The 15,726-nt window shown below is 37.5% G+C and overlaps 1 protein-coding gene across 1 annotated transcript in view; it reads left to right on the top strand.

Moving 5' to 3' along the window:
• LOC127847812 (uncharacterized) overlaps positions 1–15,726 on the top strand; it is a 148,975-nt gene that overhangs the window by 51,641 nt on the left and 81,608 nt on the right. Inside the window, 14 exon segments of the mRNA XM_052379990.1 lie at positions 341–681; positions 1,130–1,298; positions 2,142–2,285; positions 2,997–3,167; positions 3,950–4,129; positions 5,077–5,195; positions 6,749–6,851; positions 7,281–7,391; positions 8,113–8,346; positions 9,318–9,443; positions 9,799–9,960; positions 10,629–10,764; positions 13,311–13,461; positions 14,474–14,651. Coding sequence (XP_052235950.1) covers positions 341–681; positions 1,130–1,298; positions 2,142–2,285; positions 2,997–3,167; positions 3,950–4,129; positions 5,077–5,195; positions 6,749–6,851; positions 7,281–7,391; positions 8,113–8,346; positions 9,318–9,443; positions 9,799–9,960; positions 10,629–10,764; positions 13,311–13,461; positions 14,474–14,651 — 2,325 coding nt within the window.

Raw genomic sequence — 15,726 nt, 5'->3', positions numbered from 1 at the left:
TTGGGAATAAATGCCTTGTTTTGCCTGAAATTGGGAATTGTTTTGTTGATTTTTGCTAATAAATACTTAAGAATTGAGAATAAAAGTGTTTTCAATATAATATTTTATAATGTTTAACTTTAAGAGCTCAACAAGGAAGCAATTATTGACATTTATTTAAAAAATGTTAAAAAAAATATTTTTGTAGGGAAATCTTCATTTGGGAATAAAAGGCTGTCATTTGTAGCAAAAAAATATATATGTTTAAGATTTTGATTGGGGACAAATGTCTGCTCCAAATTTGTCAAAAAAACAACAACGCTGGTAACTGTTTATATGACACCTGGATCATGAATTCCAGGAAACTCCAAGTCCGGTTACTCATTGTGCCCAGAAGGATTTTACTGCCCGCAAGGAACTGGACGAAACTGGACTGGATGTCCGGCAGGAACATTCTCCAACGTCAAGGGACTAGACGATGAATCCGACTGCACACCGTGTCTGCCCGGAAAGTACTGTGATGTAACCAATCTTACTGCACCCGTTGGTAATTGCGATCCGGGTTACTTCTGCACATCTGGGGTAAACACCCCGCAACCGGATGGCACATCAAACACTGGAGTTGGTGGTATATGTCCACCTGGACACCAGTGCCCACTGGGAAGTGATGTAGCGGACAGCTGTCTGGATGGATATTATCAGGTCAGGAGCCTAGTAGTCATGGTAACAATTCCTAGAATTTCACACAACTGATAATAACAAGAGCAGATGAATTATGTTTTAGATTTTTGCTTGTGAGAATCTTCCTTTAAACGAAAAATATCATAATGGTAGAAAATGAATGGGAGTTGAACAAAATATTTAGATAAAAAAAAAAAAAATATTCTTTTGAAACTTTTGGAATTTTTAGCTCCCATTTGGGGAAAATATATACTGTTTTCAATTGGGAATGGCGCCGATTACAGGACCCAATTTTGAATGAAATTGAACAATTCTGAGTGGGGACTACAAATGGATTTTGCCGAGTTTTCCCAGAATGAGGCTTATTCAATACTTCGAGGGCTGAACGGAAAACTGTTGTATCTCCTTCTTTATTTAATATGAGTTACAACAGTTTTCCGTTCAGCCCTTGACTTGTTTTGTCTTCCAGGATTTGGATACCCAAGCAGCCTGCAAGCTCTGTCCGGCGGGCTACTACTGTGTGGCAGGCAGCACCAACTATAGCTCCACCCCCTGTCCCAGCGGCCATTACTGCCTCGATGGAACCACCTTCGACAAGAAATACCCGTGTCTCAAGGGAACATTCAACGCACTCACTGGTATATACCCATCATTGTCTCTCTCAAACTGGCATACAACACATTTTTTCTCTCAAGCTTACTTTTATACAACCATTTTTTCACACACTCAACCACAAAGTGGTGTGCAACCATCATTGTCACACACCAACTGATATGCAACCATCATTGTCACCCACCAACCAGTATGCAACCATCATTGTCACCCCAACAGGTATGCAAACATTATTGTCAACCATCAACCGATATGCAACCATCATTTTCTGCCACTTTGTTGTATATAACGATCATTTTCATATACTAACTCCGGTTACCAGTAATAATTGCTACCCATTTACTGGTATTATGGTATACAGTCATCATTTTATTGCTGCAACATGACTGGCTGAAAGTGTGTATTATGCCTCAATTTGTGCTCCATGTATTTATCAGTATTCACTCAACACTTTATGCTTCTGTTGAGAATTGCCAGCTCACAACATTTTATGCCATCAACATTTGAGCTGCGTTCTTGGAAAACTGGGTTTATGGCATGTTCCTTAAGTGCTGTTCCTATATTAGCCTTGGCAGTCCCCACAGGCTAATCAGGGATGACACTTTCCGCCAAGACTGAATTTTTTGTTTAGAAGAGACTTTTGTTATTCCTTATTAGCCTGTGTGGACTTTACAGGCTAATGTTGGATGACACTTTATGTACATGCGTTTAGCCCAGTTTTCATGGAGAACGGCTTATTTTATTCTCACTCAGGTATACTCTCAAAATATTATAATAGCATTTAATGTAATTGCGAAGCACATAGAACATTGTTATCCACAATGCATGATAACTCTTAGATGTACACTAACATATATGTTCAATTTCAGGCATGCAGAACTCAACTGCCTGCCTGCCTTGTACCCCGGGTAGCTACTGCGGAACTGCCGGGCTCAGCGCCCCAACCAACACGTGTGACCCTGGCTGGTACTGCACCTCAGGATCTTTCTTGGCGCAGCCCACAAGCCCAGAGGGTAGGCTACAATAGACGTTTTCACACCAGTCAATCGTATTTAAATTAGAAAACAGTTGAGCTTGCACTGAGAAATCAGGGCTTAATGCAAGTGCGTAAATTTTCATCCCAGATTAGCCTGTTTAGTTTGCAAAGGCTAATAAGGGACGACACTTTCCTTTTTTATGGAATTTTGTATTTGAATGACCAAACTTCTAAACAAAAAATACAGGCAATGTGGAAAGTGTCATCCCAGATTAGCCAGTGCAGACTGCACAGGCTTATCAGGGTATACACTTTACTCACATGCATTAAGCCCTGTTTTCCAAGAACAAAGCTCCACTAATAACACTAGCTCATTACATGTCTAGCAGTTTATTGCAACGACCATGTGTGTGATGTTTATTATCCCCCGCCAAAGGCCGAGGGATATTGTTTTGGAGTTGTCCGTCCGTCCGGCACTTTTGTGTCCAGAGCCATATCTTGGAAGTGCTTTGGCCGATTTCATTGAAACTTGGTATGAGTATATATATGGATTAGATGATGATGCATGCCAAATGGCATTGTACACCATCCGTTAATAACGGAGTTATGGCCCTTTGTTTCTTGAAAAATGCTTACATCTGTGACAAAGCTCTAGTTTGGCGGGGTATATCAATTCAACGAATTTTCTTGTTCTTTTACAATTTTCCAAAATGAGCATTTGATTGTTACCTTTAATTGTGCATTCAAGGTGGCAAGTGTTTGAGGGGTACCTACTGCCCACGAGGTAGCTACACACCCACGGGCTGTAACCCCGGGTCTTACTGCAGCACCGACATGCTCTCCGCGGTAACGGGTAACTGTACTGCAGGATACTATTGTACGGGAAACTCCACCACGGCTATACCAACTGGAACTGGTGGTATGTGACCTATTTTATGTTAAATCTGTATAAAAAAAGTGATGAATCGAGGAATTTTATAAAGAATCCAAAATCATTTGTAATCTAATCAAATTAATCTTAGCTTTTCATTAGAAGCAAAATAACGTGCCCATAGATCAACCAAGCAGAACTCGTGTAAACTATAAATAAATTCTATAAATTATAAATTAGTACCAATTGTGATCATGTCACATGTTACTAAATACTTCTTTGCTAAATCAGCTGATATAAAAACTACAAGAACAGTTATTGAACACTTCTCCCTGAGCCAAGAATTCAATAAATTGTTGTAACTCGCAGTCTGTTCAGGTTTTATGCTGTTTGCTGCTCATCAGTATCTAAGGGTTGGAAATGAAGCCTTTAAAACTTCAATACAGTTAGAAAGGTCTTTAATTATATTGAACTTTCTTAGGGACTACAAATGCGTCAAAATACATATCTAAGTGGTAGAGGGTTAAAGGCCAATTTGGGGATGAATTCATCCACAGTTTACCCAGAGTGGGGACATTTAACCCATTTATGCCTAGTGGACTCTCCCATCCTTCTAAATTGGATCCATTTATTTCCAAAATTAGGGATGTCTAGTATATTTATTTCTATATTAAGAATATTTCTTACAGAAATTCCTTTAAGCAAAAAGCGCAGATCCTGATGAGACATCGCATCATGCAGCGTCTCATCTTGGTCCACACTGTTTGCCAAGGCCTTTTTTTCTAGACGCTAGGCATAAGTGGGTTAATATTTCCCTGACATAATTTTAGGTGACATCTGTCCGACGGGAAGCTACTGTGTGTCCGGGAGCCCAAGCCCGACCCCCTGTGCCCCGGGAACGTTCAACCCAAGCACCAAGGCAGTGGACATCACCAAATGCCTCTCGTGCACAGCAGGGAAATACTGTGGGGCCTCGGGACTGTCGGCAGTCTCCGGCAACTGTCAGCAAGGTAGGGTGGACGGATGATGAAGATTACTTCTGGATTTAATCCGGTCTGGTTTTGAATTTGATTAGAGTAGCAAGGTAGGGGGCAATAGAGGATAGTTCTTGTTTTCATCCGATTTGTGTCCCGATTTGATTCAAGGAAGGGGGGAGAGGGCAATTGTGAGGTTATTTCCTAGTTTTAATACGGTTTGGGTCCAGATTTGATTGCCTTCTTAGAAAGGTGTCAGAAAAAGTCAGCATGGCAAAGATTCTGCTTGTTAAATTTATTTTTCAATTGATGTGACAAACTATTTCCGGGTCAAGGCCTGACCTTAGCTCTGATTTAAGTAGGTCAGTTGTAAATTACAGGCAAAATTTTTATGTCCCTCAGTCTATACTGGGGGACATATTGTTTTTGCCCTGTCTGATTGTTGGTTTGCATCAAACTTTAACATATGCCATAACTTTTGCAATATTGAAGATAGCATCTTGATATTTGGCATGCATGTGTATCTCATGGAGCTGCACATTTTGAGTTGTGAAAGGTCAAGGTCATCCTTCAAGGTCAAAGGTCAAATATATGGGGGGGGGTGGCATAATGTTTCACAAGCACATCTTGTTGGGCTTAAATCAGCCAATCTGCACAAAGTGTGAGAAGTTTACTGTAAAATCATTAATATCCTTGAGCCTGAAATTTCATGTTTTAATAAAAAATTACCTATTCGTTAATATGTAAATTCCTGGATTTCTAATTTTGAGAAAGACAAAGAGGAATTTGCGTTGTTCAATTTCCATTGTGTTAATGTTAAATTGGTGGATTGGTCCACCCAGGAAATCAAAGAAAATGCATATCCCACAAATAATAATGATTTAACTGTAATTGACAGCTGACAACTGAAATAGTGTTTTATACAGCAACAAATCTGAATAAACAACAAGCAAGAGCTGTGGTAACTTCTCCTTTGTGTTCAGGCTACTATTGCCCTGCTGGTCAGGCCACTGCCACGCCCGCTACATATGAATGTCCCGCGGGATACTACTGTGCGTCGGGAGTCAGCACATACACCATCTGTCCATCTGGGCAGTACCAGGTAATGGTATACCCAAAGTGATTGATCAAATGAATTGGGCCGTACTCGGTGAAAAGGGGGTTTAATGCATATGTATGTATTTTTAAATAAGGAAACAGTTGAGCCGGCTCTGGGGCAACAGGGCTTTATGCATGTCTGTAAAATGTTGACCCAGATTAGCCTGTGCAATCTACACAGGCTAATCAGGGACGACGCTTACTGCTTTTACAACATTTTTTGTTTAAAGAAAGTCTTTAATTAGCAGAATCAAGTTTAGATGGATGCAGACTGCACAGGCTAATCTGTGACGACACATTAAGCTCATGCATTAAACCCCCTTTTCACAGAGCACGGCCCAATTTCAATATCTTAAATACTACCCAATGTATTTTTCTTCAAACCTGTAATGTATATTCACTTAAAGGCTCTATAAAGGTGACGATCCGTAATTATTAACCGATTTTAAAATATTTTTTTCATATTTTATTTATTAAGGTTATCAAAAAACAATATATATGTGCTTTTGGACATTACCATAAAAAATGAGCAATACAACTTGTTTTGAGCTCAACATACAGTGTCCTCCAAGTCAATCGTGTTTATAAACAATACATTTATTTACATCGCTGTTTACTCCGGAAAGTGAAAGTGACTCAGGTCACCAAAAATATATTGTTGATTTTCTACGTTTTCCGGTATCACTCACAGAGTAGGTCTCTTCTAAATGGTTAAAACGTTTGTAGTGATCTAATAAGTTACTTTCTGCTGGTAAAAAGTTGTTTAAAATAGAATTTAAATTGAATTTTCTTTCGGCTATTTTTAGCATATGTCACCGCTTTGAGGCTACATACCACGTTAGTTGCAAAGTTGTAAACATTTCTTCCAATTATGAAATTGGTATATCTTCCATAATTCTTGACAAAGTTGCACCTGAGCTGTGTAATTAGCATTTTTTATGCAAGAGTAACTGAAATCCGGTAAAAATTAGACCAGTCTATATGCGTAATAATAGGATATGTCACCTTTATAGGGCCTTTAAAACGTCTTCACCAGGTTGAAATCAAGCCACCCTCATTCTTCTATTTTGACAGATTTACGCATTTATTTTATTACTCATTTATGCCTGATTTTAGTGTAGAAATTTGTGTTAATTTTCTCCAAAGTTTGTATGTTGGTGATATGCTGCAGTTCCGACTTATGTATTGAAGATAAAATTAATTGTCTGATATTCACAAATATTCCTCTGTGGCTCATTGGCCACATATTGACTGTGCCTTTAGTGGCATTCGGCCACACTAACCCTTTCAGTGCGGGAACCGAATTTTGAAGGCCGTTGCAAACAGTTTGGATCCAGATGAGACGCCACAGAACGTGGCGTCTCATCAGGATCCAAACTGTTTGCTATTCTGATAATATTCTTTGAAAAAAATCGAAGAAAATGCTAATTTTAGAAATTCAGCAGACAACATTTTAGCAGACGACAAATTTCCCAGCATGCAAAGGGTTAAACAAAAATAACATCACTCTGCAAAGGATGGTCCATATTTGGTATGTGTGTTGTTTTTTTCCTGTAGGACGAGACGCGTCAATGGGCGTGCAAGCAATGCATGAAGGGATTCTACTGCGACAACTCTAACGGCCCCATTCTCAACTATACACTGACAGTCTGCCCCAATGGTATGTATGACCACAATTATAGGCAATAAACTAATTATTATTCCGAATGTCAACAACATTTTGGAACTGTACTAATTCTTATTCTGAACTGCCTCATTTGCTCAACTATTTGCTCATATTCTGTGCCAATGGTATGTTTGTCCGCAATGATCGGGAATAAACTTCATTCTTCTTCCAAACGTCAACAATGTTTCGGAGCTACACTTATAGTTATTCTGAACTGCCCCATTCTAAACTATCCGCTCACAGTCTGCGCCAATGGTATGTATGTCGACAATGATCGGAAATAAACTTAATTCTTATTTTTAACTAAACGTATCCCAGGCTATGAATGACTTTTTAATTTACTGATCATTAGATAACCATCCTATTGTATTTTCCTGTTTTTCATCAGCATCCAAATGTCTATATTGGCCGGTGACATTGCAGGTCATTACTGCCCCAACGGCACCCAGACGGCCAGGCAGTACCCGTGTCCATCTGGAACGTACAATGACGGGACGGGACTGACTGACTCCACTGAATGTACTCCATGCATGGGTGAGTACTTTAAAACCTTTCCCACTCAGAAGTCAAGTGACTATTGCTATATGCAAACAGCAAAAAACCAGAAAAGCCTTAGAGTAACTTCAATTACACAACAATAGGGCAGTCACATGTTATTCTGTTTATCATACCCTAACATCTCAATTTTTTAAAGAAATAATGAGATATTATTGCTGGATTTTTGTAATGTTGTATGACGTTTTATATGTTAATTGTGACGTCACTACGCACCTGACTGCTTAATATTTGTGCAATCATGTTTTTTGCTGTTTTTGTTGCTTTAAAAAAAAATGTATCATCTTGGCTTCAAATTGTTTTTCTTGTTCAACGTGATCCCATTGTACTCAAATGATGACTTTATAGTTGATAGTATTATTAACCCTTTGCATGCTGGGTAATTTGTCTTCTGCTAAAATGTCGTCTGCTGAATTTCTAAAATTAGCATTTTCTTCGATTTTTTTCAAAGAATACTATCAGAATAGCAAACAGTTTGGATCCTGATGAGACGCCACGTTCTGTGGCGTCTCATCTGGATCCAAACTGTTTGCAAAGGCCTTTAAAATTCAGCTCCAGCGCTTTAAGGGTTAACTACCTAAATAATTATTCCTGTTGACATGATATTTAAAAATATATATATGGCAGCTTTATATCTGCTAGGTATCACTTTAGCGGTATGATTGAACTTATATTTTAATACAAACAATCTTGTTCCCAGGGGGCCACTACTGCACCTCTGGCACGACAACACCGACCCTCAAGTGCTCAGCAGGGTTCTACTGCCTCAACAGCTCCAAGACAGCCTCTCCGACACAAGGTCCCGAAGCCAACCAGTGTCCTGTCGGCCATTATTGCCCCGAGGGGACGGTGGAGCCGATAAATTGTCCGGTGGGAACGTTCTCCAACACGGTCCGTCTGATGAACGTGTCACAGTGCACGCAGTGTACTCAAGGTATGCTGACAGAATTAAATTGTTGTGAAGTGGATTTTTTGTTTAAGTTTTTATTTTACATTTCATATCAGAGTGATACTCAGCAATAGAATTATCAAACAGGTGGTTTCAGGGCAAAATCTGTTGTTTGCATGGATCAGTTTTGATACAACTTTTGCTATAAAGTACATTTGCTTATAGACTTGGCTTGGGACCAGTAGGTCAAGCTTAGTAGAGGTCACTGTTATTTAAAAAAACAACGAAAAGAAGATTTCCCCTCTATAACCAGGCTGCAGGATCACATGACGGTGGGGTTCCCAATTAAACTTTAATTTGATCCTGCACCCTGAAATCTCTATTTAGGATAAAGATATTATGCTGATATTTTGTTTTGGTAGCTCGAATGCTAACCAAGATTGATCAAATTAAAAAACATTTCTCGAATTTAGTAAAACTTTGAAAACCTGGCTTTGTGGCATGGTCATGTTTCTTATAGCATTATATTCAGTGGAGATTAGTTGAATGTAAAAGTAACGTAAAATTTATGAATTTCAATTTTTTAAATAAGGATAAATCTTTTTGCAAGAATGTCATATACTTTTGGCAGTATTTACCTATCTCGTTTCAACTCAATTAACATTGATGACAAATTTTACTAAAATCAATGAACGACAAATTCCATGATCAATTTGCAGCAGGGCACTAATCAAGTGCTCATAACCAACAGCTTTATGTGACTCGAAGTTAGTTCAAGCAAAATTATAAGAAAAGGAGGATATGTAAATTGTGACCCGGACTTAGACAATATTTTTAGCCATCCAATAATTTGACCCTCGGAAATTCGAGCAAAATAATAGAAAATGTATATGAATTCGATATAGGAATATACACATGTAGAATTGGTGCTTCAAGGAGACTGCAAGGCAACCAGAAATTTGAGCCAAATTAGTTCAAGCCATCAGGTTTTGACTGTATATTGTAATGTTTTTCAGGGTATTACTGTAATGTTGAAGCTCTGACAGCCCCTGTTGCCAAATGCAGACCTGGATTCTACTGTGAGACTGGCTCCACCAACGACTCCCCTGTTGTGTGCCCCGCAGGACGCTATTGCCCAGAAGGTATGACCAGGCTCTCACACTTTGGTCTTTAATCCGCATATAAATATTAACAAGTAATGTTTAAAGAAATTAAATATCTGTTAATGGTACAATAAATCAAAAGTTGTTTTCTTTGCTCATGTATAATGATAAGTTAAAGCCTGTACAGACACATGTTGTCATATTTGTTGATAAACAAAAGATTGTTTGTATGTGACTGTGTCATATGAACAAATCTGCAAAAATAAGAGCAGATTTCATGAAGGTGTAAATGTCTTTAGTAAGGGTATGAGTCTCTGACTTAACGGTAACAAAAAGAAATGATGTACAATTAATGACTGATAATAGTGATGCGATATTGCCAACATTTGTTCAGGTACCCACACGCCAACGAGATGTCCCACGGGAACTTTCTCCAATGCCACGCAGTTAAGCCACGCTGACAACTGCACCCAGTGCACCGCGGGTTTCTACTGTACCACCACAGGACTCACTGCACCAGAGGGGAACTGTACGCAAGGCTACTACTGCCCGACAGGTTAGTAAGCTTATCTGCTCCACTCGCTCTGAGAAAACGGGGCTTAACCCTTTGCATGCTGGGAAATTTGTTGTCTGCTAAAATGTTGTCTGCTGAATTTCTAAAATAATCATTTTCTTCGATTTTTTTCAAAGAATACTATCAGAATAGCAAACAGTTTGGATCCTGATGAGACGCCACGTTCTGTGGCGTCTCATCTGGATCCAAACTGTTTGCAAAGGCCTTCAAAATTCGGTTCCAGCACTGAAAGGGTTAAAAAGCATGTGCCTAAAGTGTCGTCCCAGATTAATCATTTTGCACTGGCCAATCAGGGACGACTTTTTCTGTTGTTTTTTTTGTGTGCATTTTTCGTTTAATGGAGTCTCTTAGCAAAAATCCAGTTTGGGCAGAAAGTGTTGTCCCTGATTAGCCTGTGCGGACTGAACAGGCTTATCTGGGACGATACTTTATTAGCATGCTTTAGCCATGTTTGCCCAGAGTGTTGTAAATTTATTTTCAGATATGTGTAAGCTAAAATTCTGTTTTTGTCTCACATTTCCAAATGTTTTGCGTACTTTACCAAGTTGCATTTGAAATATGTTTAATTACAGTTTATTTAATATAAAACACCTTCTTCAAGAGTGCTAAGTCTGTGATGTTAATCACTTTTTAACTATTTTGTGTTAAAGGCTCAAAGGCAGGTGCCACAACCAAATGTCCAATACCGTACTACTGCCCAGAAGGCAGCGCTAGCCCGGTGGAGTGTCCAGCAGGTTCCTACACCACTCAGACCACACAGTGGCAGTGTGTGACTTGTCCACAAGGGTGAGTTAGTTATTTTTTTTTACAATTTTAAGGAAGGTAAAATGATAAAAGGATGTAATTAATAGCTTTTGTAGAACATCAGTCCTGAAGTTTTATGCATAGTAGTTCACCATGTAACTCTTAAAATATCTGAGGGTTAATACTGAGTTGCACTGTTACAGACTGAAGGTGTACACTAAGTTTCTCTGTTAACCCTTTGCATGCTGGGTAATTTGTCATCTGCTAAAATGTCGTCTGCTGAATTTCTACAATTAGCATTTCTTCGATTTTTTTTCAAAAAATACTATCAGAATAGCAAACAGTTTGAATCCAGATGAGACGCCACGTTCTGTGGCGTCTCATCTGGATCCAAACTGTTTGCAAAGGCCTTCAAAATCCGGTTCCAGCGCTCAAAGGGTTAATAACGGAGGTTGCATACTTATGTTTACTTGTTAGTGACTTGAGGTCTATACTTAGTTGCACTGTTAATAATTGAGGGTTTAAAGTAAGTTACACTGTAAGTAACCAAGGGGTATACTTAGTTACTCTGTAAGTAACTGAAGGTGAATACTTAGTTACTCTGTAAGTAACCGAGGGGTATACTTATTTACTCAGTTAATAGTGAAGGTGTATACTTAGTTACTATGTAAGTAACCAAGGGTGTTTTATTATTTACACTGGAAGTTACTGAAGGTGTATACTTAGTTACACAATTGACCAGTCGCCAACTCCGCCCACATTTTCTCGATCAGCCAATCAGATATCGATTTTTCACACACCCCTCAGCAACGCTTATCTGGCCGCCATTTTGTCCGACAAGCAAAGCGTGTCGTTCATATGGAATGGACGTAATTTTTAAGAGTTTACACAGATTTTATATCAAATGCATGATCATTACTGTTCGATCATTATTTAAAATTGTAGGTGCTATACATACTTTATAAAAGGTTATTATTTTATCTTTATTTATTGAACATATGAACGAGTAATAAGAAAACAAACACAATAAATCGTGTGTTCTATAAAAACGTGTTATACCGTTTGATGCACAATATTATTAAGCAGTTTGGGCAACATAATAATTGCCACACGTGCTAATTAATCTCAGCGTAATTGTCGATGATTAATAAATGACAGTATGTTGCGTGGATCTTAGAATGAAGGAACATTAAGGCATTGTTAGGTACTGTACACAAGAAAAGAAAACTATTTAATTACTTAAATGATTTCCAATTATATATTTATTTTCGGTGGATCATAAACAAGGGAAATCATTATAAATTGTTAACTTAAATATTGTTTTAACTAAAGTAAAAACAACAAAAAGGTGATTTCAACGCGGCTTAGCCAGCTTAAAGCGACTTCAAGTGTAAAATGTACGGCTTATAATACAATATCAACAACAACATTTATAATACAACATATATTGCTACGGGGAGAAATGTGAAAATTGCAATTAACATATAAGGGCCATCTTGTTATAAATAAAGACATGCATAATATGCTAAATGTATTCAATTCGAATGTTCGTGAACAGCACCGTGATACCAACATTTCATTTTTCGATAGTGAAATGCAACAGGTTCGCATTAAAAATAAAATGCATATTAGACTATCTGTTAATGAAACCACGAAATTAGGCCTGTATTAAATTATGGTTACAATCAAAATTAAATTTATATCTAAATAAAAAAATCGGTGTCTTTTAAAAAAAAAACACAATAAAACAAAGATCTAAACATTTGTAATAAACAAAAACCTCATCATGATATGGATGTGTCATTTGCATTTAATAAAAATATTTTCAAAATTATATATGAATAGCCACCGGATTAACTGTCAGACGATTTAATACAAGTTCAAAATCAATATACAATGAATGCTCATTTTTACAACGGATTTTCATCAACTTCCTATATTATGTATAAGTAACGTTTCTGATAGTCAGTCTGCCGTTAACTCATTTATTTTGATTACGCCATTTTTCTCTAAAGCATTTATGATTGTATTAAAGTTTTACAAAGCAGTTTAGTTTACTGTGCGGCTTTAATAATTTATATTATAGAAAAGAGCATGATACCTCGTTACAAATATAGTATTTCGCTCACGTAATCCGCTATAATTGCGATCTGCTTGTCGGAGTTTTCTTATCACTAGACCACGTGACTATGTGGGCGGAGCGATCGATAATTTGGCGACTGGTCAATTAGTAACTGTAGGTCTATACTAAGTTACTCTGTTCATAACACTGAGGGTGTATACATGTACTTAGTTAGTCTGTTAGATGGTGTATACGTAGTTACACTCTCAGTTACTGAAGGTGTAAACTTTGTTACACAGTTAGTAACTGTAGGTCTATATATGTACTTAGTGCTTAGTTAATACTGAGAGTACATGTATATACTTAGTGATCCTGTAAGTAACTGAAGGTGTTTTCTTAGTAACACTGGTAATAACTGAATGTATATACTTAGTTGCACTGTTAGTCACTCAAGGTCTATACTTAGTTGCATTGATAATAACTGAGGGTGATAACTTAATAATACTGTTTTTATTTCTTACTGCAGGTCCTACTGTGTCTATGATAATGTCGTCTCTGGAAGCGTTACCTCGGTGAGATTAGCCTGTCCTAGGGGCTACTACTGCCCTCAGGGGACGGGCTATGACCAACAACCCTGTCCCAAGGGCACTTTCAGCAACTCCCTGAGTCTCTCAAATGTAAGATGTATTAAGGATATTTTTTGTTTCTTTAAGTGGAATATCAATTTTACTCCTTAAAAGCTTGTAGCATTTGATATTTTCATTAGGGTAAAAAAATTGATTTTTTTTTCATTTTTGCATATCATCTACTGTCGAGTTTTAATAATAATTTGTTATTTGATTTGTTATGCTCCCCGAAATTATTTCGGGTGATTTTTTTCGGGGAGCATATAGTTGCCAGTTTGAAGTTCCGTACTTCCGTACTTCCTTACTTCCGTCCTTCCGTCACACTTTTGTTACAGTTTCTCATAGCTCTTTCAATATTTGTTCGATCTCTTACATATTTGGCATGTAGGTACCTTGCATGGACCTCTACCTTTTGATGAGGTTTGAGGTCACTGGGGTCAAGGTCAAGGTCACAAAGGCAAATAATAGATTTTTCCGTCACAATTTTGTTACAGTTTCTCATAGCACCCTCAATATTTTCCGATCTCTTATATATTTGGCATGTAGGTACGTTTCATGGACCTCTACCTTTTGATGAGGTTTGAGGTCACTGGGGTCAAGGTCACCAAGGCTAATAATAGATTTTTCCGTCACAATTTTGTTACAGTTTGTCATAGCGCCTTCAATGTTTTACAGATCTCTTACATATTTGGCATGTAGGTACCTTGCATGGACCTCTACCTTATGATGAGGTTTGAGGTCAAGGTCAAGGTCACCGAGGCTAATAATAGATTTTTTTAGGTGGTTATTAACATATAGATTGACAAAGCGCATCATCGAGGAGCATCCATCAGTTTCACTGATATTCTTGTTTTTCTAGTGAATAGCATGAACTGATGCAGTATGCATAAATTAATTCCTTAATCATCAACATTCAGCAGATGTATTCCTTTTTTCACCTAACTAATTTATTCTCTGCAATGCACATTATTTACAACAGTGATAAAAATCAGTAACTGGAAACAATACCAATTAACTTGCAAATGTAGAAAATTTATTGTAAACAATTTTTTGTCTAATCCAGGCCACTCAATGTACCCACTGCACCGGTGGTTACTATTGTGATACTGAAGGTTCCACCGCAGTCAAGGCCAAGTGCTATGCTGGATACTGGTGCCAGTCCGGCGTTGATCGACCAGACCCTGATAACGACGCCGACCCCAGCACGTACAATACCACTTGTGGACTCGGGGGCCACACAGGTAAGAGAGATAACTTAACAACATGTTTTCAATAATGGAAAGATATATAGACCAGTTGAAGCTTAATTCCTGGTGAGCTTTTTTTTGCTCAAATTTGGGGCAATATTTCAGCTCCATTCCCAAACTTAAAATGTATATATTTTCCCCAAATGGATACCTAAAATTACCCATCCAAATTTGAGGTTTCTAAAAAAAGGAATGTGAACATTTAGCTCATTATTTATCAAGCCCTATAAGTTCAACCTTAGTAGATATTATTTAAAAACATTTTTATTCTAAATCTTTAGTAATTGTTAGCAAAAAAACGCACTACAGATTTCCCAAGTTTTGTAATATTGATGCCATTTTCCCCAATTCAAAGAATCCCCAGCCCCATTCCCAAAATGGTGGAAAAAACACACTGTGTATTTAAAATAGAGTTCACAGCAGGTGTAGTGAGTGTAATAGCACCTTGCACAAGTAGGTCTCAACTTTAATATCTTTCAATCTTGTAATTAATGTGTTTGACCTTGAAATAGTAGATCACGAGTTGGATCCAACTATTATTACATTAATTAATAATACAAGTTGTGTGTTTATCCTTTCTTGAAAGTGCATTTTATGATTTTAAATAACAACAAGGCAAAAACGTGAACTAAACAAGAAGGTTTTTTGCGCACAAGAACCATATTGCTATCTAAAAGGGTCATACTTTGGAGATCGTTAAATAAAGCCTGCAATTTCCTATGTATACATACTTAAAATGGTGCTTATAACCTTAACATCTTGTTCTAAATGAAGAATTATATAATTATGGGTGTTAACTGCCAAGCCAGAGGTTACTTTCAAGTAGTTTGAGAACATTACAGTTTGAAGAATACTCTTCATTGTTGAGACTAAAGTTTGAAGAATACTCTTCATTGTTGAGACTAAAGTTTGAAGAATACTCTTCATTGTTAAGACTAAAGTTTGAAGAATACTCTTCATTGTTGAGACTAAAGTTTGAAGAATACTCTTCATTGTTAAGACTAAAGTTTGAAGAATACTCTTCATTGTTGAGACTAAAGTTTGAAGAATACTCTTCATTGTTAAGACT

The sequence above is a fragment of the Dreissena polymorpha genome, chromosome 10 (assembly GCF_020536995.1).
Source record: "Dreissena polymorpha isolate Duluth1 chromosome 10, UMN_Dpol_1.0, whole genome shotgun sequence".
Lineage (NCBI taxonomy): Eukaryota > Metazoa > Mollusca > Bivalvia > Myida > Dreissenidae > Dreissena > Dreissena polymorpha.
The sequence above is the reverse complement of the archived record's forward strand: the minus strand, read 5'-3'. Positions and strand labels throughout refer to the sequence as shown.